Source organism: Ciona robusta, chromosome 8 (assembly GCF_009617815.1).
Source record: "Ciona robusta chromosome 8, ASM961781v2".
Lineage (NCBI taxonomy): Eukaryota > Metazoa > Chordata > Ascidiacea > Phlebobranchia > Cionidae > Ciona > Ciona robusta.
The window spans coordinates 866460-894051 of record NC_143242.1 but is presented as its reverse complement, the minus strand read 5'-3'; the positions used below and the strand labels follow the sequence as shown (position 1 = coordinate 894051).

The following is a 27592-nucleotide window of genomic DNA, read 5'->3' as shown; positions in this document are numbered from 1 at the left end:
TTATCTTTTTTTGTATTCTAAATCGTCGTCTCTCATTAGAACGCTCTTCATCTCGGATTAAATGCCAATTTACTCGCAAGAAAATCTGACCAAGATTGTTTTGGATGCATTAAATTTTGATTAAAAAATACGTCCTTGTATGTTTTGGTAAAATATTCTTTAGGACAACTACTTCGGCCTTCATTTATTTAGTCATTCTGGTGTTTCGTTCAACCACACCAGTGCACACTCAACAGGTATCTCTAGGTCCTTTTAAGTTGCCAAGAGGGAATACGATATTAAATCAGCCTTGAACTTTCACAGCCACCTATGATTTTGTATTTATATGTGCGTAAATCAACCCGTAAGTTTTAATTCACCACTTGCATTCGCCCGCGGTAGCAGCATTAATCTATGCGACGCGTAATAAAGTCATTATTTAAGCAGGATTTAATTAGACAAGCAGAATGTTTGTTACGTCATGGTAGGGATTCACACGTTGAATATTTACGTCATAATACCGATTTTCGTATTCAATTATTGCCCCACAGGAGCTTTTTAACTAACTAACCAAACGTGGTTCATATTGCCACAATATTTTGTTACATCACTTATTTACAACGCCGGTAAAGCAGAATTAAAACATAATACGATACGCATATTTCTGGAAAGTCTGTTACTATTTTTTGCTAACGCGAGTTTGGTTTACCCTCTGTATTACTGCATGAGAATTCAGTTAAACAAACAATATCACTGCTTAACAGACGATGTTTTATCGCTGCATCGCATTCTAAACGATTTAGGGCTTTAGGCCGTAATAATCAACTTAAATCTGTTCCAGAAGTATTGCTGCTTTTATTTTCAACTTAAATCTGTTCCAGAAGTTTATACCATGTTTTTCTCAGCCATAAGCAATGTGTTTGTTACGAAATAGTGGGGATTCACACGTGGATTCATCACATCACAATAACGATTGTTTGACCTGGTAATTCATTACGACATAATAGCAATTCACACGTCGATTATTTGCATCATAATAGGGACTCACACGATCATTATTTAGCCTGCAGGTTCTTGAAAACAAGTTGAATTTTGCTTTTTCACGTCTGTAATTATGTAAAGGATTGTCTCGTTTATACGATGAATTTTTTCTACGCACGTGAACGCAAAAAGTATGTGAATACAATTTGTGTTTAGCTAAAGCTTGGTGGTCACTGGCCAGACCTATTTCGGCACTATAGATTCAAGCTTTTATTTTGGTCATAACAGCGGGTAATCTTTCCGTAATCCTGGCGCTTCGTCACAAACCAATTGTCTACAATCACGAATTATCAAATTTCTCGTCTAGGCTGCTTGCCTGTGACAAAACACCCAATAAAATTTTAAATTAATTTATACCGGTTTGTCAATTTTGTCGCATTTCCTTTGTCGATTTAGCGTTCCTGTAGTCTGGCTCGGGAGATTTTTCGATCTTTTCAACGATCGTTACTTTGACGCGCGCCGTTATTCGTTTAGAGCTATATGGCCACTGATGTGACGTGTTATGACGTCAGAATGATTAATTTTCTCGCGACAATTTGGACGTCGAAAAATGCGCTCGGCGACACCTGGCAACGAATCGCAGCACTGCACACGATGTTTCGTTCTCGTGGCTGGTTGGGCAGTGGGCACATTTTTCCCGATTGTTATATAATGAAACGTCATAATTAATATTTGTGTTGTAATAAGAACTTGTGAAGTAACAATTGAACGCAAAATGTTCAAGTTGCAGCACGGCAAGGTTTGTTACTGGAGCGATTTCGTTTGTTACTGGAGAAGCTGATAATTACGAACACGCGACAAACAAAACATTAGGTCGCTGCTTTAACAACCTTTTTTACTCGCAAAGGCGGCCCCACCAGACTGTGCCTTTAGTCAGTAAGACAGTTTATAACACGATTTGGTAGCTTGGGTGAGAGACACACGTAAAACATAATACGTCCGGATTTTCAATAAAATTAACGATCACCGTCCGGATTTACAACTTTTACAATCCTGTTTTCTTCATGTATACTTTTATTCTAAACAAAGCCCCATTGTTGCGTGTTCAACATACTTTATAAATGCATGCGTATGGTGCATGTCAGTTATAGTTTTAAGTCCATTCCCAACGAAACAATAAGCTGTATTTCATCACAATGCCATTTTTAATGTTGCAAAACCATACGGTGAGACGTTTTTGACAGTGGCGTCGGTTTTATAAAAACGTAGGGGTTGCGACATTACACTATGTTAGCTGAAAGTAGGTATATGTAGAACAAGTAAAACCACGCATATAACGTGTGCGGCATTCAATAGAAAAGGTATGACATAAGTCTGGCAGTTGATTGCGGGTAAGTGTTTAAAAAACTTACAATATGACATGTAAATATCATCATATAAATGCCAATACGTTGATTATACAGACAGACGGTCACCCGTTGGCGTACGATAATGGAGCACATCACAATACCGCGTATGACGTAACATTATTCAACTGACAGGTGCAGCATTGCGCAATATCTTACGTTAATTCTCTGCGTCACAATATTGGTTATAATGCAACATTTGACTTTAAAACTCGTAATTGCGCAACATAAAACTAAAAGTTGTTCGCATCACAATTGAACACGTAACAATTTTGTGTTGGTTGACGGGCGCAATGAAGTTTAAAAAAATCATTTTAACAAAAGTCGAGGAAACAAAAAAAATTAATTAAACATGCGTCAATCATGTTGTACAACACACGATCAAAGCTGCGTTCGCCTATCACCGATCAAAGGAGCATTACCGGCACCGCCACGATCTCCCTTTTAACAGACGAACTTAACAGGATAAGGTTTGCGAGCGAGAATAATGTTTCACATGTAGGCTAAATAATGAATGTGTGAATTGCTATTATGTTGCAATAATCGACGTGTAAATTGTCATTATGTCGTAATGAATCCACGCGTGAATCCTTACTATTTCGTAACAAACATGTTGCTTGGCTGAAGAAAATATCATATATAAATATAAAGCAGTGACCGACCCGATTTAGGTAGTTCATTTTCGCACGTTTAACAGCCAAATTACATTGATTTTACACGCAACTGTTGTTAGGGATTCATGGCATGTGCGCGTCTTAGAAAAAGAACACCTATTCCTTTAGTTTAATTTTCTCCTGGTCCGCGTGTTTTAAGTTTAATTCGAATTGCCTTCGGGAGAAAAGCAGCTTTGGAAGTAGACGTTAGACAAAATTTAAAAGGTAGAAATGACTAGTAAACATTACATTCTCACACAATAATATAATTGTTACTGTAACAATTGGCGATTTTGCGATTATCAATGTGACGTAAACACTTGTCTGACGTAACACGCAGCCGTTATAGGTAACCGCGCAGGGTACAAAAACGGCTAGTTTATGCGTTGGGAGAATGAAGGTGTTGCGTAACTACTATAAAGTAATTGTTTGATAAAGTTAAATATATTTATTTAAGAAGAATTCAAGAATAATTTCCTTTAATAATTTGAAAATCCAGGGGTTGCTGCAACCCCTGCAAAATTGTCAGGGTAGGCCTGCATACCCTGCACCATATAAATCGACGCCAGTGGCTCGTTCATCATGGATTATAAATGTAAGGATGACTACTACGTCATAATACTTTTGACAAATTATTAAAATTTTTGAAAACAATTGTGGTTTATGTGCTTCTATAGTTCGTATAACTGTTTTATTACCGATATAAATTTAAGTCAGCAACCAATATTAGTGACAATTTTAAATGCAGATAAACCGCGATTATGTGAATTTTAATTGGTGTAAATATGAGAGCGAGGAGCGGCGCTATCAGTAAATTGGAACCAATGCAAATTGCAACATGATAATACAAAGTATCGTCCTGGCCGAGCTTGGACAGTGGCCAAAAACACGTCGTTTTTAGGCACCACGCGAAAATCAGAGTTTTGTGAAGACCAGTTGCAAGATATCGATTTTACCAATAAAATATTTTATTTAAAATTTGTATACACTTGTTATTTTATTACACTGTTTTAAAATCGAAAAGATTAAACATGTTGTATAAATCGTATAAGTTATAAAACACAGACTGCTTGCTAATTCTGCTTTGAATTGGTATTGAATGTATGCTACCGCATGCGTTTTCTTTTGTTTCCTACGCCGGCGCAGAGCGTAAAAATGTGACGCTTATACACACGATCAGAGCTGCGATTGAGCCGTTTTGGACTAGGTGTCGCGAGCCAGGCTGTCGCCGAGCATTGCTCGCGACACCTAGTCCAATTTAATTTATTTATATTTATTGTCGCGGCAATAACTGTTAAGTTTAGCGACGTCAACGTCGCGAAACCGAGTTTCGGCGCGAGCCACGGTCCCCAGTGTCGCCAAAATCTACTGCAGATGTCCATTCTTACGCGACTAAATGCCTGTCGCGACGGTTAGCGCAGCGTCGGTAAAAAATCCAGGTGTCGCCAAAGTCTGGGTCAGCAACGAAATCGCTTTTGGGAATTCTGACGTGAGTGGATCTAATACTATTAGATTTAGAGGACAGATATAATATCTTTAAAATTCGAGGTTTTTTATCACTGAACTCGGCGGTATACATTTTGATAAAATGATTCGTCGTTATCTTTTTTTGTATTCTAAATCGTCGTCTCTCATTAGAACGCTCTTCATCTCGGATTAAATGCCAATTTACTCGCAAGAAAATCTGACCAAGATTGTTTTGGATGCATTAAATTTTGATTAAAAAATACGTCCTTGTATGTTTTGGTAAAATATTCTTTAGGACAACTACTTCGGCCTTCATTTATTTAGTCATTCTGGTGTTTCGTTCAACCACACCAGTGCACACTCAACAGGTATCTCTAGGTTCGTTTTAAGTTGCCAAGAGGGAATACGATATTAAATCAGCCTTGAACTTTCACAGCCACCTATGATTTTGTATTTATATGTGCGTAAATCAACCCGTAAGTTTTAATTCACCACTTGCATTCGCCCGCGGTAGCAGCATTAATCTATGCGACGCGTAATAAAGTCATTATTTAAGCAGGATTTAATTAGACAAGCAGAATGTTTGTTACGTCATGGTAGGGATTCACACGTTGAATATTTACGTCATAATACCGATTTTCGTATTCAATTATTGCCCCACAGGAGCTTTTTAACTAACTAACCAAACGTGGTTCATATTGCCACAATATTTTGTTACATCACTTATTTACAACGCCGGTAAAGCAGAATTAAAACATAATACGATACGCATATTTCTGGAAAGTCTGTTACTATTTTTTGCTAACGCGAGTTTGGTTTACCCTCTGTATTACTGCATGAGAATTCAGTTAAACAAACAATATCACTGCTTAACAGACGATGTTTTATCGCTGCATCGCATTCTAAACGATTTAGGGCTTTAGGCCGTAATAATCAACTTAAATCTGTTCCAGAAGTATTGCTGCTTTTATTTTAAACTTAAATCTGTTCCAGAAGTTTATACCATGTTTTTCTCAGCCATAAGCAATGTGTTTGTTACGAAATAGTGGGGATTCACACGTGGATTCATCACATCACAATAACGATTGTTTGACCTGGTAATTCATTACGACATAATAGCAATTCACACGTCGATTATTTGCATCATAATAGGGACTCACACGTTCATTATTTAGCCTGCAGGTTCTTGAAAACAAGTTGAATTTTGCTTTTTCACGTCTGTAATTATGTAAAGGATTGTCTCGTTTATACGATGAATTTTTTCTACGCACGTGAACGCAAAAAGTATGTGAATACAATTTGTGTTTAGCTAAAGCTTGGTGGTCACTGGCCAGACCTATTTCGGCACTATAGATTCAAGCTTTTATTTTGGTCATAACAGCGGGTAATCTTTCCGTAATCCTGGCGCTTCGTCACAAACCAATCGTCTACAATCACGAATTATTAAATTTCTCGTCTAGGCTGCTTGCCTGTGACAAAACACCCAATAAAATTTTAAATTAATTTATACCGGTTTGTCAATTTTGTCGCATTTCCTTTGTCGATTTAGCGTTCCTGTAGTCTGGCTCGGGAGATTTTTCGATCTTTTCAACGATCGTTACTTTGACGCGCGCCGTTATTCGTTTAGAGCTATATGGCCACTGATGTGACGTGTTATGACGTCAGAATGATTAATTTTCTCGCGACAATTTGGACGTCGAAAAATGCGCTCGGCGACACCTGGCAACGAATCGCAGCACTGCACACGATGTTTCGTTCTCGTGGCTGGTTGGGCAGTGGGCACATTTTTCCCGATTGTTATATAATGAAACGTCATAATTAATATTTGTGTTGTAATAAGAACTTGTGAAGTAACAATTGAACGCAAAATGTTCAAGTTGCAGCACGGCAAGGTTTGTTACTGGAGCGATTTCGTTTGTTACTGGAGAAGCTGATAATTACGAACACGCGACAAACAAAACATTAGGTCGCTGCTTTAACAACCTTTTTTACTCGCAAAGGCGGCCCCACCAGACTGTGCCTTTAGTCAGTAAGACAGTTTATAACACGATTTGGTAGCTTGGGTGAGAGACACACGTAAAACATAATACGTCCGGATTTTCAATAAAATTAACGATCACCGTCCGGATTTACAACTTTTACAATCCTGTTTTCTTCATGTATACTTTTATTCTAAACAAAGCCCCATTGTTGCGTGTTCAACATACTTTATAAATGCATGCGTATGGTGCATGTCAGTTATAGTTTTAAGTCCATTCCCAACGAAACAATAAGCTGTATTTCATCATAATGCCATTTTTAATGTTGCAAAACCATACGGTGAGACGTTTTTGACAGTGGCGTCGGTTTTATAAAAACGTAGGGGTTGCGACATTACACTATGTTAGCTGAAAGTAGGTATATGTAGAACAAGTAAAACCACGCATATAACGTGTGCGGCATTCAATAGAAAAGGTATGACATAAGTCTGGCAGTTGATTGCGGGTAAGTGTTTAAAAAACTTACAATATGACATGTAAATATCATCATATAAATGCCAATACGTTGATTATACAGACAGACGGTCACCCGTTGGCGTACGATAATGGAGCACATCACAATACCGCGTATGACGTAACATTATTCAACTGACAGGTGCAGCATTGCGCAATATCTTACGTTAATTCTCTGCGTCACAATATTGGTTATAATGCAACATTTGACTTTAAAACTCGTAATTGCGCAACATAAAACTAAAAGTTGTTCGCATCACAATTGAACACGTAACAATTTTGTGTTGGTTGACGGGCGCAATGAAGTTTAAAAAAATCATTTTAACAAAAGTCGAGGAAACAAAAAAAATTAATTAAACATGCGTCAATCATGTTGTACAACACACGATCAAAGCTGCGTTCGCCTATCACCGATCAAAGGAGCATTACCGGCACCGCCACGATCTCCCTTTTAACAGACGAACTTAACAGGATAAGGTTTGCGAGCGAGAATAATGTTTCACATGTAGGCTAAATAATGAATGTGTGAATTGCTATTATGTTGCAATAATCGACGTGTAAATTGTCATTATGTCGTAATGAATCCACGCGTGAATCCTTACTATTTCGTAACAAACATGTTGCTTGGCTGAAGAAAATATCATATATAAATATAAAGCAGTGACCGACCCGATTTAGGTAGTTCATTTTCGCACGTTTAACAGCCAAATTACATTGATTTTACACGCAACTGTTGTTAGGGATTCATGGCATGTGCGCGTCTTAGAAAAAGAACACCTATTCCTTTAGTTTAATTTTCTCCTGGTCCGCGTGTTTTAAGTTTAATTCGAATTGCCTTCGGGAGAAAAGCAGCTTTGGAAGTAGACGTTAGACAAAATTTAAAAGGTAGAAATGACTAGTAAACATTACATTCTCACACAATAATATAATTGTTACTGTAACAATTGGCGATTTTGCGATTATCAATGTGACGTAAACACTTGTCTGACGTAACACGCAGCCGTTATAGGTAACCGCGCAGGGTACAAAAACGGCTAGTTTATGCGTTGGAAGAATGAAGGTGTTGCGTAACTACTATAAAGTAATTGTTTGATAAAGTTAAATATATTTATTTAAGAAGAATTTAAGAATAATTTCCTTTAATAATTTGAAAATCCAGGGGTTGCTGCAACCCCTGCAAAATTGTCAGGGTAGGCCTGCATACCCTGCACCATATAAATCGACGCCAGTGGTTTTTGACCATAACGAACGTTTACTTCGAACTAAATTAATCGCGTAAATGCGACGACGCCAATACAGCGTTAGGTTTTCTAACACCCTGGGCATTAAAACTGGGGTGGCATGCCACCCCTGCCACCCCGGAAATCGACGCCCATGAGGGTATGCGGCATACCCATTTTCTAACGCTAAGGCCGTCTAGCGATCTCATTCTATTCACTAAAGCAGGTGCGCAATACGTTGCATTTACGTGCAAAAGAAGTATTTATTGCAAACGTATTACTACTTTACTTGATAGCATGCGCGAAAAGACAAATATTTAACCTGTTTTCAAGCAACTGCAGGCAAAATAATCAAGAAGACAATTGGTATTATGACGCAAATAATCAACGCGTGAATTGCTATTGTGTCGTAATCAATTACCAGGCCAGACCAAAGTTAGTATAGACCAAGTTAGGAAACGGATTGTAAAACAACATGTTTTGTTATCCATTGTCTCCGCGTCTATGACATCATAGTCGCCGCCATTACGGAGCCCACAGCATAGCATTTTATCATTGCTGGGTGCTGTTTTTCGTTTAAATATTGCGATTTTTTAAAAACCAAGCACTTCTGCGCATAAAAATGGCTTTCTACTAATGTTATATCTTATCACAATCATAAACCTCACAAAAATATTCAACTTTAATTGAACAGTCAATCGATTAAAGAGTAAAAAAACAGAAAATATCAAGTATACTAACAAAAAACATAAAAGAACATGTTTAAAATATAAAAATACAAACAAAAACGCATAACATTATCATAAACTGGTGTATCTAGCTGCAGTTTTGCATGTAAATTGCCAGGATTTTACTTTCTGCCTCACAAACTTAACACGTATACCCGGCAACGAAACTTAATGTATCTTTGTTAAGTTTGCCTAATATCGAAGTGACATTGAGGAAAACAAGACTGAGTTACTATTTTTGGTCCTCTGCTTGAATTAAAAAGCTACCTTTTCTGCGTTCCGGGTCTTTATGAAATCATAAAACGCGCGAACACCTTATCTGCTAGTACTTAAACAGTTTGGAGCTGCATGTCCACTCATGTTGGATTATAAATGTAGTAAAGAATGGCTCTGTAGATTCGTAGGTATGATCATATACTATTATGTAAACTAAGCTAATTGCTGCTAGTCTTAATCGCCAACGTAAAGTACCCTGTTAAATCACACTGTACTCCGAAAACTAGTCAAAATATTAATTTACTTCGCATTAATTCTTAGAGTTGATATTATATAACAAGATTTTTATTAAAAATTATATTTTAAATGTTAAAACAACCGCTATACGTGTTTTCTAGCTTTGTATCGCTTACAAGAACTAAATGAACACATGCCGACCATGCATTTGTATAGATTCACGCTCTGTGGGCTCCATAATGGCGGAAACACGAGCGCTGTTTCCTAACTTGGTCTATACTAACTTTGGGCCAGACAATCGCTATTGTGACACAATGAATCCACGAGTAAATCCTTACTATTTCAGAATTAACATGCTGCTTGATTGAGAAAAACATCGTAAATATAAAGCAGTTATACTTCTGGAACATATTTAGGTTGCAAATTATATCCATTTTACACGCAGCTATGAGAAAGGTAGTGCAAAGTTTGTGTTGCGAATTCCCGCCAAAAAATACTAATGCGCACTGTAGGGATGCACATTACAGAATAACTACGTATTCTAGGATATCCTAGAATACTTTTTTTCGAATCTAGAATTCCGAATTTTGAATCTTTTTATGTTTATAAGAAAAAAACACATAAGTCAGTTTATTGACTCTTTCATAGTAGCCTTGTTGGATCATGAGCTGTAAAATGACAAAAGTTGTACTATTGGGTAGTTTTTGCGTCACGAAACGTATAGCAGGCTATGAACAGACGTTGAAAAAAATCGGCGCGCCTGATTAGTACTATGCCGCAAATATTTGGCATATCCTGGCATTTTGAAAGTTCTCCGCCTATGCTCGTGCCCAAGCATCTTTTTTTTGATGCTCGGCGCTCGGCTGAAATCTGGGCCGAGCCTTATGCTCTTGCTATAATGTTGCATGCGAGAGCAAAAAATATTAAAAATAAAAAAAGATGAAGCTACTAAAAGATAATGAGAATAGTCAGCGTAGCTTTCTCTTTAATTATCTTTCGTTCGTTGTGAATTTGCTCTCTCGCAAGTAACGAATCGCAACGTCAGGAATTTGCCCGTATCAAATTACAGCCGGTGTCAAATTACAGGAGCGCTCAATGTTCCTGTATCTGATTTTAAATAAAAAGCCAATAACTCTTACACTTTTTTATAATGAAATAAATAAACCTCTGCAATCATAGGGGCTGTTTTGTTGTCATGACAGTCTCCATTTCCGCAAACACGCACGCAGACAGGAAGTGCTAAAACACGCGTTGCATTCAATATTACTTTCTTTCCCTGGGAATTGGAACATTTTTTTATTCAATTGTTATGTTACTTGTCCTATTACAACATAACTATTAATTATGACGTTTCATAATATAACAATCGGGAAAAATGTGCCCACTGCCCAACCAACCACGAGATCGAAACATCGTGTATGAGCGTCACGTCTTTACGCTCTGCGCTGGCATAGAAATTAAGAGACGGGTGCGGTAGCATAGATTTCACTCGTAACAAACGAAGCAATCGTTGTGAATTTATTCTCGTGAAAAATGATGTAATGAAACTCTGGTTCTCGTGCGGTGCCAACAAACAATGTTTTATGGCTTCTATCGAAGCTCTACCGGGACAATATTTTGTAATATCATATTGCAATCTCTGTTGGTTCCAATTTACTGATAGCGTCGCTCTTCGCTCTTATATTTGCATTAATTAAAATTCACATAATCGCGATTTACCTGCATTTAAACTAATCATCAGAAACAAAAATTATACAAAATCAGATCGTATGGAAGCGAACAAAACACGATTGTTTTATAACAATCTCGTTTGTAATGTAACAATCGTAATAGTTTTTCAAACTTATTCTGACGTAAATAATCGTTACATTATCCACGATGGACATGCGTAAAACTTACACCAATTTTTCATTTATTAAAAAAACGTTTCTAATTTAGTATAAACAATGTACTATTAGTCTTAATTAACCGCATAAAATAGATATATTAGTGTGCAAGACAAATATCTTAAGCGTTTGTATCGCGTCAGAGATAACGTTGACTGGACGTAAATATCTGCATGACATTCCCTTTTTGAAGGCGCTGGTTGCCACACTGGCTGTATCAGTTATAAATAATTTTTAATTAAATATTTTTTATATGAGTTTTTCAATTTGCAATACTGGAAATTACGAAACGAGATGTCTTTTTAACCGCAAACCACGTGCCTTGTATTATTTTGATTAGCAACGCTTTTCGTCTGAACAGGAACGCATTCTCGTACGCTTTTCTCCTTAATGACGTCATGGATGCTCGGGCTCGTGCCGAGCTTTTCATTGAAGCTCGGCACTCGGTGAACCCAAGCTTTTACGACCTCAGCACATCCCTAACAGTGGACACATTCCTCCAGTTTTTTATATTATGAAACAATATAATTAGTAGTTAGGTTGTAACTACAAGTGACATAACAATTGAACGAAAATTGTTTTAATGCCAAGCAAAGGGATGTAATATTAAATGCACCGCGAGTGTGTGTTTTAGCACTTTCTGGCTGCTTGTGTGTCTGCGGAAAAAAGTACACGTTGGCTTACTACTCAAAGACATCGCACGTAATGTTTTAGCTTGGTTTTTGGTATTTAAAATCAATTTTGACATATATATCTCTTTCCAGCCAAAAACTTTATTTTTTAATTTTTGTTATTTTTTAATATTAACAAAAATAATACAAATAATACAAATTAACAAAAATAATACAAAAATAATAATATGTTTAATATTAACAAAAAAGGCGCCTATGGCTATATATCTATATATTTACATATTTTGTTTTTGTTAGACCAACCACTGAAAGTGAACGACAAAGTCGAGTCAAAAGGGTTGTTGATTGTAATTTAAAATCAAAAGAAATTAATGTCACAACTGCTGCAGTGGGAATGGGTTTATCCACAGCCCATACATCGAAGATATATCATTTTGACAAGGTAACACAATCTTTACCAACCATTAACCAATAAACTAAACTCTAAACTGTAACAGTTTGTGACTTTAAATTGTAAACTTATGTTGCATTACCTTTTAATATGAAATTATTAGGTTTTTGGACCCAACTCTACGCAACTTGATGTCTATAAAAGTGTTGTAGCCGGTCAATTGCAAGATGTTTTAGCTGGGTACAACTGCACGGTTCTTGCGTAAGTTATAAACCTAATATTTCTTAATGAAATTGATTACATTTTATCACTGGTTGCAATTTGTTAACAATTAAGGTATGGACAAACTGGTACCGGAAAAACTTATACAATGGAAGGTGAGAGAAGCATGGAAGATGAATATACTTGGGACACGGATCCTCGAGCTGGTATTATTCCTCGTGCATTGAGTCAATTGTTTGATCAATTGGAAAAGGTGTTTTTTATGTTTTGGTATTAAATATGTGTTGTAATTTAGGTGATTTTATATATAGTAAAGTGGGGTATAAAAAACAATGGGGGACTTGGGGTAAGAAAGGGAAAACCCCCTTAGTCCGCCAAAAAATCATTTTATCGCAAACAGCTTTGTGGGTAAAAATGACATTAATTTGGCTTTAAGTTAATTAAGTTTTTATTGTAACTGTCCTTCAGGGTGGTAATTATTTTTTTGGTAAAACACAAATTACTAAATCAAACAAAAAATTGACAAAAAAAAACTTTTTATGGGGTTTGCTAAACTTTTTTTGTGCGAAGACCTTTCCTGATAAATTTATTATAAATGCAAGTAATTGCTACACATTTAAATACCTTGCTGCTGGTATATTTTAATTTTAAAGTTTACGAACATTTCATACTTTTTTCATTTGTTTTTTTTTTACCCCGAAATGGCCTTATGGAAAGGGCTAAATAAAAACAACTGTGTTTTTTTTCTGTTTTTTTTTTCTACCCCAACCAATATTAACTTTGTAATAAAATTAATTTTAAAGGTATTTATGTAAATTATTTTAATTTAATTAATGATTTAATTGATTTTAAAGGTAATGAAGTATCAAAAACAGTTATTTACAGTTTTGCCTACATTTTCTGATGATGTAATTTATGTTTTAGGTTAAGACTGTTCAGTTACAGGTCATTTTTATGATTATTGCTGAATTTAGTTTAGATAAAGTCAAGATGTCATTTGGATTTTCAAAAGCCTTTATAACTATAAGTTAAATCAACCCTGTACTTCCATTATTAATTTTTCTTCTTTAGGTTAAGTTAATTTGCTTTTGAAACCCTTGTTTTTATTGCCCCGCAAATTTTTTACCCCAAATCCTGGGGAATAAAAAACAGGCTAAAATGTTAAGTAATCATAGAAATCCTACAATCTCTATTGGACATCAAGGTGTGATGAATACTGTTCCTCCAGAATAAAATATTTTTTTAGTTTATTACTTGGGAAGAAACTCGAAAGTTTATGTTTTCTGTTTTTATTACCCCACTTGACTATATAAAATATATTATATTTAATTGTTTTGTGAGTTCTATTTCCATGTAAAATGCAGCTGCATTACATTGCCAATAACTAAGATTTCCAACATTATTTCAAATGTTTTGTGAGAGCATTTCACTTTGACCAATTTGTTGGAGTATCAACTATGGGTTAAATCCTGGGTTCCCTGTGTGTTCCTATAGGAGCTCAAAACTTATGTTACGTATTTAACGTATATATATAATATATGGAATAGTAAAAAAAGGAACAGATTGTTGGTTGCGTGTTATAACTGGCTATGTCTATTTTAGCTATTTTAAGATAATCGCGTTTCAAGTTTTATAATTTTATATTTGTATAATAAATTTAGAAATTGTCCTACACACTTGAAATGTAAAAAGTAATATCTTTATGGCCACCCCAAGTACCCCAAGTAAAAATATTAACTTATTTGATTAATTAACAACTGAATTACGCCATGTTTTTGGACATGACATTAATTGACTTAAAGTAATCACTAAGCGGAAAATACAGTGGACAATAATGGTGATTTATAACTGCGTGGTGCATGTTATTGCGTTTGAACAATGTTAATTTATATCTACGCTTCTTTAATACGAGTTATGTTTTTATTTGTTTAACACAATATTTAAGTGGAAAAAATGCTACACATTTGTAAAAACCAAGCGTAGCCCAGATGGTATATGTCTAGCTGTCTAGCTGTATAATTATGCGTCGGGCAAGGTTTTCCTTGCTATAATGGCGACGCGACTTGTATTGCCCAAAACTTGGTTATAACGAATACTGTTAGTTAGGTCAGGAAGTTCGACGTATATGCTGGTAACAAACATGGCTTCTAGAACAGATGAAGGTAATCCTTCAGCTGGTGGCCACCTGAAATTTTGGTTTCAAAATGTTCAATAGGCCTCACTGATATCTGCTGCCAATTTTTTTTTTTTTAAATTTGGGCGTTTGTGTCGAAAATTAACTTTAAAAATGTGCGAAAACATGCTTGTCACCGTAATTCGTCTGATTTGCGTAAGGGTAACGATTTATTATGTCACAATCGCGGACTGTTATGTCACAATATAGTGGTATATTACATACGTTACAGGACGTTATATTCTTGTTTTTTTCCCACTGTTTTAACGTAGGAATCAAACGTAACAATACGCATTCTATGACGTAATAATCCAACCTTGGTTTAATTCATAATGGCTGGTGTGGAAAATACGGTGACGCAGCACGATTTCGGGCATTTTTAAAGTTAATTTTCGACACGAACGCTCGAGTTTCTTAAAAGAAAATTATACAGTGGGTATCAGTGAGACCTAAGGATCATTTTGAAACCAACATTTCAGGTGGCCACCAGCTAATTGCAACAATGGACATAAACAACAATTGGCGAAAAATTGTTCGAACGGACATACACATTTATGGAAATATTAAATAAATTAATAAATAAAAGTTATTTTTAAATTAAATTGTATGAGAGTACATAGAATGATGTTTTGATTCCGAATATGCAAAAATCTCATTTTCGTTAAAATTGGACATAAACTGTTATTGCACGCAACCAACGAAATGTTCTATTTACTATCTATTTGCTAACTAAAGGCAAAAAAAATACATGTATCTAAAAAAAATCAAAATATAATTAGGGTGGAGCTGAATACAGTGTACGAGTTTCTTTGTTGGAAATATACAATGAAGATATTTACGATCTTTTATCTTCATCTTCCCAAACGATAAAAATGAGAATTTATGAAGACAACAGCAAGAAAGTAAGTTCAGAATATTCAATTTAAAGATTCTTAAACTGCCTTACTGTGAAAAAGATTGTTTGGTAAAAAGGAGCATACCAACACAAACTGAAAATTTGTGTTTGGATAGATATGCTCAAATGTAACCTGAAGGTACGATCAAAGCTTCCCAAAACGATACAGCTTTTAAAAAAAGTGTGAAAAAAACTAGCTGGAGTAAAAAAAATTCGGCTGTTTCGACAATGCATGAGATTTCCCGTGGGGAAAAAATTTGCTTTAAAAATTTTCATTTTTTGTTGGTATGCCCCTTTAACTTTAATAGTTTTTATTTACTAAAATACTGAAGAAAAAATGTATTTTGGTTTTGGTATAATAAATGCTGCTTCTTCAAGAATATATAAAAAATTGTAAAACATAGATGCCAATACAGCGTTAGGTTTTCTAACATCCTGGGCATTCAAACTTGGGTGGCATGCCACCCCGGGAATCGACGCCCATGGGTATGACCTTGCCACAGAAACAAGGTCACAGAAACCACCCAAACAACTAAAATATTAATGGAGGCTATTTACCATGAAATAACAATATCAGCATCTCACTATCCCGATTGACCAAACATGTTGTTTATTGTCACTTTGCCATAAACAAGTGGTGAACAACTATCAATTCATGGGAGGTTTTTCAATCCTCATGGAAATGATGTTTTTGAAAAAGACAGCAAAGTTCTTATTTAGAATCTGTTAAGGTTCGGTTAGTTCGCGAAATTAACGGACTGTTAGTGTATCATGTGTGGCAAATATATATAGCACAAGTTTAACTTTATTACAGGGTTCTGTTGTTGTATCTGGTCTTACTGAAGTTGTTGTTCGTAACAAATGTGATATCTATGACATCTTACAACAAGGAGCTGCTAAACGTAGGACTGCAGCCACAGATCTCAATGAATTTTCAAGCAGGTACATTTTTATTGTTCGATTTTTAAAATATATATACTTAACTAAAATTGTAGTATGTAATATATATATACAGTAGTGCACCCAGGGGGGGGATTAGGGGGACCAGTCCCCCCTCCTCTTTTGAAAATCAATATATGGTAACAATTTCCTTCATTTGTTACAGAAATATATATTTGCGTTCGCGTAATGTGGCCATAGGCAGCCCTAGAGACTCACGTCGGCAATTGTTGACGGTTTTGCCGTCGCATTTGGACAAACCGTCGGCAGTTTATTGCCGACGATGTAGAAAAAAAATCAAAAAAAAATTTTTTTTTAAACAAAATATTTTCATATAGCAGACGCGAAATTGCAAAAATTACAGGCGATAAAAGCTAAAAGTGAGGTATATAATACATAACAGTAGTATATAGCAAATGAAGTCAGGCGCACCGATTTCCTAATGCACCTGCGCGTTGACTACGACGTCATTAATGTCCTTGTATACGTGCGGCACATACGTTTTTTTTTCGGCGGGAATTGGTAACACGACCTTTCTCACAGCTGTGTGTAAAATAAATGTAATTTGCGGTAATAAATAGCCTACATATGTTCCAGAAGTAGCACTGCTGTATGTTTAGGGTGTTTTCCTCAGCCAAGCGGCATATTTATTACGAAATAGTAGGGATTCACACGTTGATTCATTGCATTATAATAGCGATTGTTTGACCTGGCAATTGATTACGACATAATAGCAATTCACACGCTGATTATTTGCGTCATAATAACGATTGTCCCCTTGATTATTTAGCCAGCAGGAGCTTGAAAACACATTTGCCTTTTTACGTATGCGATTAAGTAAAGGATTGATACGTTTGCAATAAATACTTCGGCCTGGGCTATGAAGCAGACGATGTTGGTAATGTTTCGTGAATTTGATGTTAACAATAGGAATGTGTTGAAGTTGTAAAAGCTCAGGTTTGCCTAGCGCCGAGATTCAACGAAAAGCTTGGCACGAGCTTATGACGTCATTAAGGAAAAAGGCATACGAGAGTACGTTCCTTTTTAAACGAAAAGCTTCGCTAATTAAAATCATTTAGAACACGTGGCTTGCGGTGAAAGAGAAGACGTAATGCAGCACTTTGTATTATTTTAATACAAAAATTTTTAGGAATTTGTGGTTTTTTATTAAAAATCAGTCTAATCAGATACGAAACATTGGGCGCTCGTGTTATACGATACCGACTGTAATTCGAGACGGGCAAATTCGCGCTAACGTTGCGATTTGTGACATCACACCCGGCCATGCGTCTTTTAAATCCTCGGCATATTGCCGACGTATTTTAAAAACCATCAGCAACTGGTTGCCGATGTACTTTTATACGAGTCTCCAGGGCTGCATAGGTACTCGGTTGGCTGACAGTGCGTCTTTGGGTACTTTAACTTAATTCCAGATAGTTAAAGATGCGACAAATTGACATATTAAAATGTTTGGGCTTCACAAACGCGTCGCAGTGTAAAATTCGAGAAATCGTTGATGCGAACGCACTGGCTCGTGCATTGGTCTGCGTGAGTGCATGTAAAGGGGCTAGTAAACTAATGTATGAACTCCTCCTACATGGCAACAACGTTAACCAACAAAAATTTGCGTCTTAATACATTTCTTAACTATGCTGTATATGTATAATACAACCCACGAAATTCAGTTCAAAAGACGGCAGCTCGTAAAAGCTTCCGTAACCTTAAACACGGCAGCTTTTAGCTTTGGATGACGTAATTTTTTAGGGAATACCCAAATTGTGTTGAGTTCAGACTATAGTTAACGACGTCAAAGAATCAAAGTTTTTTCCATGTTTGCCGACGAAACCACAGATGTGAGTGGTTTCGAACAACTTTCTATCAGTTTTAGATACGTCTACGACAAAGAGTCGAGTGAAGTTGGGAATCATTTGCAACGTTTATGTTAACATTAAGTCTTACAGAAGAAGCAATTGCTCACACACTTCTTAATTTTTTGGAATCAGTTGGTTTGGATAAAACAAACATAGTGGGTCAAGGTTACGACGGCAAACATGTCGGGCAAGTTCAATGGTGTGCAGGCCATCATTAGGCGTGAAAATCCGAAAGCTGTTTACACACATTGTCACTTGCACTGTTTAAATTTAGTTTTATCAAAATCATGTCAGTTACCTCCTGTCAAACGGATGTAAAAACCATTCAAGAAACCATAAATTTCTTTACTTCCGGGTCAAACAAACGAAATGTTTTGCTAAGTACAATTGGTGCCCTAATGCATCAGAGTCGATATCGAGGTTTAAAGTCATTGTGCGAGACACGGTGGGTGGAAAGGCACGAGGCTGTAGCAATTTTCCGCGAATTGTACAACCCGATTTTGCATGCCCTGGATGAAGTTGAACGTGGGAATGACAGTGTTGCATCTGATAAGGCTTACGGTTTAAAGCTTCGCATCTGTAACATCGATTTTGTTGTGTGTTTGGTAACTTTGGATGCAGTTTTGTGCGAAACCTACACCTTGTCAAAAGCTTTGCAAGCAAAAGAGGTTGATGTGTTGTCTTGTTACAATTTGATTAATGAGACAAAAGACGCAATAGAACAATTTAAAGTTAACTCTCATTCTAAGTTCCACAAAATCTTCATGAAATTCTGTCAATGGCAAACCATCATCAAATATTACTTCCATCAAGAGCTTCACGTTCCCATCACCCGGGAGCAAAGATTTCTGTTCTTCACATTCATAGGCGCTGATTTTTATAAATTACACGGTATCTAAATTACAAGGCGCAATAAATATGACGTCATAATTATGACGTAACATTGCATTACCAGTGCATCGCACGTTACGGTTGGAATACTTACGTAATGTTATGTCTTATAGAGGTGGTTTTACATAGGACCACTTAGTAAATCAAATTTCCTATGTTTATGATTAGGCTCAAGCATACGCGCCTAGTACGGGGAGGCGGGGAAGCGCCGCCTCACCGGCGTTTACGCTTATGACGTAAGCAGCAAAAAAAATTAAAAACAATTTTTTTTAAAAATGCATGTTTTTCTAATCTAAATGAAAGTTTGTGCTTAGAACTTTTAGACTTAAAGTTTTAGTTAAACATTTTTCGTTCGTCGGCACAACCGTTCTCCTACGAATAGCACGGTAAATCTTCAAATAGTGCCCCGTCGCGATTACACACGTTGACCGGCAGACTTACGTGATCGATGGATCTACAAGAAATGCGTTTTTGCAAATTTTTTATTCTTTTATAAATAGTTTACACAATCCTGTAAAACAACTAATCCACATTCTACAGTCTAACTCTGAATAGACCAGGTGCAGACAGTTGCAAGATATAAAAGTATGACGTAACAGTTTAAAATTCTTCAAGAAATTTCGTAATAGACGCGTTATTGTTACCTTTTAAATTTAACCTATGGTATAACTGTAAAAGCGTTACAATTAATGCTATATTCCTCACTACAGTCGTTCCCAGCTTTTTTTAAATCTAGGCGTTGCTTCATGCGCTTACAAAGTATTTTTGCAAACCTATCTATACTTTACTTGCGCGCAAACGTAAGCGGGCAAATATCCAACTTGTTTTCAAACAACTGCAGACAAAATAATCAAGGGGTCAATGGGTATTATGACGCAGATAATCAGCGTGTGAATTGCTATTATGTCGTAATTAATTGCTAGGTCAAACAATCGCTATTATGATGCCATGAATGCACGTGTGAATCCCTTCTATTACGCAACAAACAAGCTGCTTGGCTGAAGAAAACATCTTAAATACACAGCAGTGTTACTTCTGGGAAACATTTAGGTTGTTTATTACAGCCTGTTGCCCTGTTTTATTTGCAAATTATATTTTTTTTACACGCAACCTTGAGAAAGGCAGTGCCAATTTGGTGTTGCGAATTCCCGCCAAATAAACACGTATGTACACATCCCCCAACTCTCTTTTGCAAGCCACTGAGTTTGCCTGCCATGTTGATCAATTACATTGTCTTTGTTACGTCACAAAAATAATTATGACTGTCACAGCATCAGCCAACCTCCCACGCGTGTTACTCTGGTATAGGGGTTATATCGCGATATGATTCAACAAAAATACTGTGAAACTTTGTCTTTTACTCCGCAAGTACGTAGTTTAATCTGTTCTAGCAGCCATGTTTATTACCAGCATATATGTCGAACTTCCTGACCTAACTAACAGTATTCGTTATAACCAAGTTTTGCCAATACAAGTCGTGTCGCCAATATAGCAAGGAAAACCTTGCCCGACGCATAATTATGATTTCATATATTGGCCCGCGATAAAATAAGTTTGGGAACCCGTGGTTTAAATGATAATGGACAACTAATATAAAATTACAGATCACACAGCATATTCACTGCTACCATTCACACTAAAGATGTGACACAAAACAACATGGAAGAAGAAGAACTTGTTAAGATTGGAAAACTTAATTTGGTTTGTATTTTGTTTGACCTAAAGGGATGTAAAAGCATAAAATGTGCTTTGTTAGATTTATGTATATATGTTTGAATTTAATAAAATGTTTGGTTCTCGTTCATATTTTGTCCCACCTACATCACAAATTTTCTAAATATGTTACTTTTTTCAGTAGTTTAGGTTTAATATGTTTTACATTGAACAGGTTGATCTTGCTGGTAGTGAAAATATAGGAAAGTCTGGTGCGGTGGAGAAACGGGCTCGTGAAGCTGGAAATATCAACACAAGTTTACTCACATTAGGCAGATGCATTACAGCTCTTGTTGAAAAGGCTCCTCATGTACCTTACAGGTGATAAAGTGGTATCGCTCTTTTCTAAGAAACACTTTCAGTGTAGTAATTCAATGCTGTAAAACTATCGGCGTATATAGGGGCGAGTTTAGGGCTCGAATCAAAGGCAGACACTAGGGGGAGCGAGCATCCCCAATAAAATAAACAATGGAGCTTCTAACTTGCACGGGCTGTGCGCGCTTAAAATATCGTAGTTGCAATCAGTAATTCAAGTGGAACAGCTGACTTTAATTAAAAATATTCCGTCATTATACGTGTTGCTTTTCGTAAACGACTTTAGAGTGACGACCAACGTGAATACTAAACATAATCTATGAGAGTTAACATTCATAAATGCTAAACTACGACACTGGCGTTGATTTATATGGTGGAGGGCAGCGGCGCAACTAGAAAAAATAAAAGGGGGTCGGCAACGAACTGACTAGTAAAAGTGACGTCATTAGCGCTCGCGACAATAGCACGTTATATGCTTCATTCGAACAACGGCGACCGGTCGCGAAGCACCGCGAAACATTCCAGAAAACGTCAATGCGAACGCCTACGTTTCCTGCAGCTTTAAAATTGTGTTTTTGTTTATCCGGAAATACATCTGTTGCATCACAATCGTTATTGTGAAGATATCCATTATCGTAACTCGTGGTATGGAGATATGGTTTCCAGCAAAGAGATTAAAACCAAGGAGTGGAAACTAGCCGCTTGTTACGTCATCAAATCCTATCAATCACATACATTTTAGTTTCGTCCTCCGTCACTTTTCGTCCTCCGTCAATTGTGCAAAGCTTACACTCTTTAGAAAATGACCACGACACCAATACATCAGATAAAGCGGAACTGCTAAGCTGCAGGTTGAAATCTTTTGACTTCATTGTATCCATTGCCATTATAAAGTTTGTGTCTGGCGCTATGATGACACTATCAGAAAAATTACAGAAAACAACCAATGACCTTCTCACGGTCTGTGAGTTAATACAGGACCTCAAGAGCATGTTTGAGTATGTGCTTGCAGACGATGAAAGGAAAACGTTTGAAGATGTTTACCATCAAGCTTGTAAAATCGCAGATGAAAACTTTATTCGAATATCCAGCAAACACTTACGTTCAAATCCCAGGGGCGAAGATATTAAAGGTTATTTTTATGAAAGTGTATTCCGGCTTTATGTGGGATCTATAATATCTGAACTTTCCAGTCGTTTTAGCTCACATTTCCGGAAAGTAGCAAAAATATCTGATCTTATTCCGGTAAACATCGCAAACTGCAATATCACTTGTCCTAGCGACGCGAAGGCTCACTTTGATGATCTTATTGGAATGTACAGCATCGACTTGTGTTATTCAGCAGACGTTGTGGCGCAAGAGATTTTCATGTGGGCCATCAAATGGAAAAATATTAACTTTCTTGAATTGCCGGCGTCTATTGACGAAGCTCTCCCTCATGCCAAACAAGAAATGTACCCAAACGTTCGTACATTTTTAAAGATTTTTCTGACTATACCTTGCACGACTGCGTCAGTGGAGAGAAGCTTTTCTGATTTAAAAAGAGTTAAAACATATTTGCGAAATAGTTGTGGTGCTCAGAGATTGACTGGGATTGCAATGATGGCTTTGCACAGAGAAGTGAAGGTATACTACAAAGAAGTGGTTGAGAAATTTCTTGTAGATGCTCCACGTAGATAGGCACAAATGTAACCCGAGTGTGTTATGAGGACAACGCGTAAAACGACGTTCAATCTAATTAGTCACAAATCTTAAAGGGGGTCGGCATGCCGACGAAACAGCCCCGCTAGTTGCGCCCCTGGTGGAGGGTATGCAGGCCTACCCTGAGGATTTTGCAGGGGCTGCAGGAACCCCTGGATTTTCCAATTATAAAAGCAAATTATTCCTAAAAAATATATATTTAACTTTAACCAACAATTACTCATAAAAGCAATTCACACATTCATTATTTAGTCGTCTACTTGTGAAACATTATTCTCATTCGCAAACCTTACCTTGATGTTTAATTAACTTTGTTTGTTTCCTTGAGTTTTGTTAAAATGATTTTTTCAAACTTTGCGCCCGTCAACCAGCACAAAGTGTTCAATTGTGATTCAAATAATTTTTAAGTTGCGCAATTACGAGTTTTAAAGTCAAATGTTGCATTATAACCAATATTGTGACGCAGAGAATTAACGTAAGATATTGCGCAATGCTGCACCTGTTAGTTGAATAATGTTACGTCATACGCGGTATTGTGATGTGCTCCATTATCGTAAAGTAACGGTGCGTCTGTATAATCAACATATCGGCAAATATATGATGATATTTACATGTCATATTGTTAAGTTTTTTAAACACTGCAATCAACTGCCAGCCTAACGGCATACCCTTTCTATTAAATGCCGCACACGTTATATGTGCGATTTTAATTGTTATACTTGCATACCTACTCTCAGCTAACATGGTGTAATGACCCCTACTTGTCAGGAAGAGGATGGGTCGAATCCCCTTCCTTTTTAAACACAAAAGAATTTATTTAAAAAAATGTTTTTTATAAGTTCAGTGTTTTAACTAAATAAGAATTTCCTTAATTAAAGCAACTATAATAAAACTTTAAAATGTGTTTAACACATATATGGAATGAGATAATACCGTAGGCAGTAGACCATTAGTTACTTTTATTTGAACTAATTTGTGTCAAAGATTGTTCAATTAAGCTTCTACACGGTTTGAGACTGGTGTGCAAAATTACCTCAAATAAGAAGTATTCGTCATGGAAGAGACAATCTTTACTTAATCGATAACTTTCAAACCTGTTTTCGAGCACCCACCTACAAGCTAAACAATTAATGTGTTAATTGCTATCATGTTAAATTTATTTGTTGGGTTAAAGTGCATATGTTTGACAATTCCCCCTTCTGCAACACAGCCCCTTTTGATGTATCATTCTGCGGCCATTTGTGACGCGTTAATGTAAATATTCCTTTTTTATTTTAACAGGGAAAGCAAACTGACACGTTTATTGCAAGATTCACTCGGTGGAGCAACGAAAACTTCAATAATTGCTACAATTTCCCCCGGCAGTGATAATGTTGAGGAAACATTAAGTACACTTGATTATGCGTGTCGTGCTAAGAACATTAACAACAAACCCAGGGTTAATCAGAAGCTAACAAAGCGTGCACTGATCAAAGTAAAGTTTAGTTTTAATTTACATTTAGGAATAGTTTTTATTATTAACTGTTTTAATAGTAGACATAAAAGAGCAGAATATTGATAGAAAGAACCAAATATAAAATCTGATCGTTCTTCTTGAATGGAATTCAATTGTCGGGGTTCAATATTTTGTAATAAATCGTGAGGTTTTAAGAATTCAAGTCAATCCAATATTTCCCATAATCTTCCTCGTCCGTGTGTTAAGTTTGCTCTTCATAGATTAACTGCTGTAGAATAGAAAATATAATTTGCAAAAATGATGATTCTTCAGGAATATGATGATGAAATTGATCGTTTACGACGAGAAGTGAATGCACTTCGTGAAAAACATGGGATTTATCTAGATCCAAAACAATACGAGTAAGTTAAGTATATTAATTTTAAATGGTTACAAATTTTTTAAAGACAGCAGATATCTTTCTTTCAATAAGATTATTAGGCTTTTTCAAACCACAAGAACAAGTACTTTGAAGTTACCAATGACTTTATTATCACACACCAAGTATAGGAAACACTTGATCCAAATGAGTAACTTGAATAGTAGAGGAATCTCGTGCAATCAAACCTAACAGACAGAAATCAAGTCTAACAAATTGTGTCATAAAAATATCCTCGCCTAAATGGCATGGGCAGTGTCTTATGAATAGAATCTGAATACAACCGCTTTTACAATCATGTACCTCAACCCAGCTTACCTAAATATTGCTTGTATTTTATTTACGACAAACATGTATGTCGTTTTTGTAGAGAGATGGTTGAAAAGATAAAAGAATTAACATCAACACTTCAACAACGAACTCAAGAAATGGATGAGTTTAAATTTCTTTTTAAAAATTCTTCCAATGAACTGAATGAAATAAAACAAGAATATGAGATTTTAAACGATGTAACTTTATGTTTCTTCTGTTACTTTTTTGCTTTTCAAATAACAAGGCAAATCAGTAATGTTTCATTTTGAATTCTTACTAGGATCTTACACTGACAAGAATGAAGTTAGCTGAACAAACACATTTGAAAGACGCTTATATGAAGCATGGGGTGAAAGTAACTGACCAAGCTACTAAGGTAACATTACACGACGCACGCGCCACATGCGGGTTACTGATAAAACTTTTTTTGCACAGCTTCTTATAACAGCGGAAAATGTGACAAATGAAATCGAAAAGGTTCACGATAAAGTTGTTCGTGTTGAAACTACTAATCATGAAAATCTTAATTCCACTTCCAACTTCACCGAAACGTAAGCAATGATTGTAATATGCATCACATCATTTCTTTTCTTTTAGAACAAGAAATAATTTTCTAAGCATCTTTATGAATTATAAAGTCAACAAAATAATCAACTATCCAGGTTTCATATCATGTGATGAATCATATGGTTTGCACCGACTCTATAGTGTGTTGTGTATTCATTGTTTCACCCATTATATAATTATGATATAAGACCTATGTAGAATGTTCCAACATTCTTGGTAAATCGGAGAAATAATTACTTGCTTGTCATGTTTGTGTTATCCATATTTGTAGTTGGCTGTCAAAAATTTTAAATTTTCTTCAACAAGGCCCGATGTTCGATTAATTTTTGTTGTGATCAGTGCTTTAAAAATTAAAATAAAATTGGAACCTCACCCCCCCCCTTCCTGATATTTTATGGCCGTGACAAGGATTGTTATTTTCTAATTAACATTATTATATTTAAGCATGCAAGCCAACATCAGTCGTCTTAAGTCAGACACGATGCTTATGTTGGAAAGAAACAATAACTCCATGGTGAAAGTTCATGATGCATTAAGTAAGAAACTAATCAATAGTTGTTGAAATATATCTTGCGTAATTAAACATGTTATCTCAATACAGATAATATCGTGAAACAGCAAAAACAGAATATTTCAGCAATAAAAGGACAAGTTGGTCAATGGGACGAGGCTGTGTCGGTTATGTCTCAGGTATTTACACCATTCACTTACAATATTACTACCTTCTGTTAGTTGTTTGCTGACTTTGTTCAATTTATTGCAACATCTGAGGGGAAATGGCTGTGTTATGCTTAACAAATAACTTACCTTACATTGTTTACGATCACAATATATATATATGTATGTATATACTTGAATCTTGACTCTTCTGACAAGACTTGCCAATCAGCGTTTTGAACTGCTGTTCAAATGACGCTCAACTTTGATTGAGTGCCATTTTACCCCTGATGAAGACGGCCTGAACAGGACATCAAAACAATTGTTCGCAAAATTTAAGCTTAAAAGTAGGTTGTCGAAATATACAATGCTATTCCTCCTTCATGAGTTGAAGTGACGTGTGTATAAGCTATGATGGGTGGTGTATGTGTGTTCACCCCGCATTTTAATAAGTTAGTGATGCTTATTCTTACATTGTTGTGTTGATGTAGGATTTCCAGCAACTTTATGAAGGTTTGTCATTAAAACTTAATGAAGGATATGAAAAAAATATGATCGACATTGCTCAACATCAGGTGGGTGTTGCTTCATTTATTTATTGAGGTGTCTCAATTCACTTTAGCTTAATACTAATACTGCCACAAAACTTCTCTAAAATAAAAAAATGCAATTAAAAAGTGGTTTCCCATTTTGCAGTGCGTGTAGGAGCTGTTTGTGGAAAGATTTTAAAATATATAATTAAAAGCAAATTGTGTTTCAGGAAACTTTGCTGCTTGTTTTACGAACTTCGATGCAAAAATTGCTTGAATTTAAAACTCAGTCAAAACAGCTCATGGAAACGTTTGATTTGGTTGAATCTACTTCTAACCAACAACGACAACTTGTAATTCTATTTTAAAACTCAATTGTTTGTTTATTGTGAAACCTAAATGTTAAATCTCTTTTATTTACCTTTCTTCAAATATTTTATCTTACATCATGTAAAATCAAGTGTAGTAAATATTGTATTATTATTATTATATTATGATTGAGCTATTTAATTTTGTTTAATTTTTTCAATGTAATATTGCAGTGTGAAGCACGTAAGCAAATTTACGCAGCAAGCAAAAAAACTCTTGACTTGAATATTTCTGTCTTTAATAAAGCTTCAGATCAACTCATAGAAGAACAAAAG

General features: G+C 35.9%; 1 protein-coding gene across 1 annotated transcript in view; it reads left to right on the top strand.

Annotated features, from left to right (window-relative positions):
* Positions 1-27592, top strand: part of LOC149732033 (kinesin-like protein KIF11) — a 49298-nt gene that overhangs the window by 18743 nt on the left and 2963 nt on the right. The window contains exons 2-18 of the mRNA XM_089883408.1: positions 12195-12339; positions 12452-12549; positions 12625-12763; positions 15463-15585; positions 16393-16520; positions 20884-20980; positions 21168-21313; positions 24290-24482; positions 24777-24865; positions 25253-25391; positions 25475-25570; positions 25630-25745; positions 26206-26297; positions 26363-26451; positions 26910-26993; positions 27179-27301; positions 27491-27592. Of these exons, the coding sequence (XP_089739534.1) occupies positions 12195-12339; positions 12452-12549; positions 12625-12763; positions 15463-15585; positions 16393-16520; positions 20884-20980; positions 21168-21313; positions 24290-24482; positions 24777-24865; positions 25253-25391; positions 25475-25570; positions 25630-25745; positions 26206-26297; positions 26363-26451; positions 26910-26993; positions 27179-27301; positions 27491-27592 (1999 nt within the window). The remainder of the gene's footprint in view (positions 1-12194; positions 12340-12451; positions 12550-12624; positions 12764-15462; positions 15586-16392; positions 16521-20883; positions 20981-21167; positions 21314-24289; positions 24483-24776; positions 24866-25252; positions 25392-25474; positions 25571-25629; positions 25746-26205; positions 26298-26362; positions 26452-26909; positions 26994-27178; positions 27302-27490) is intronic.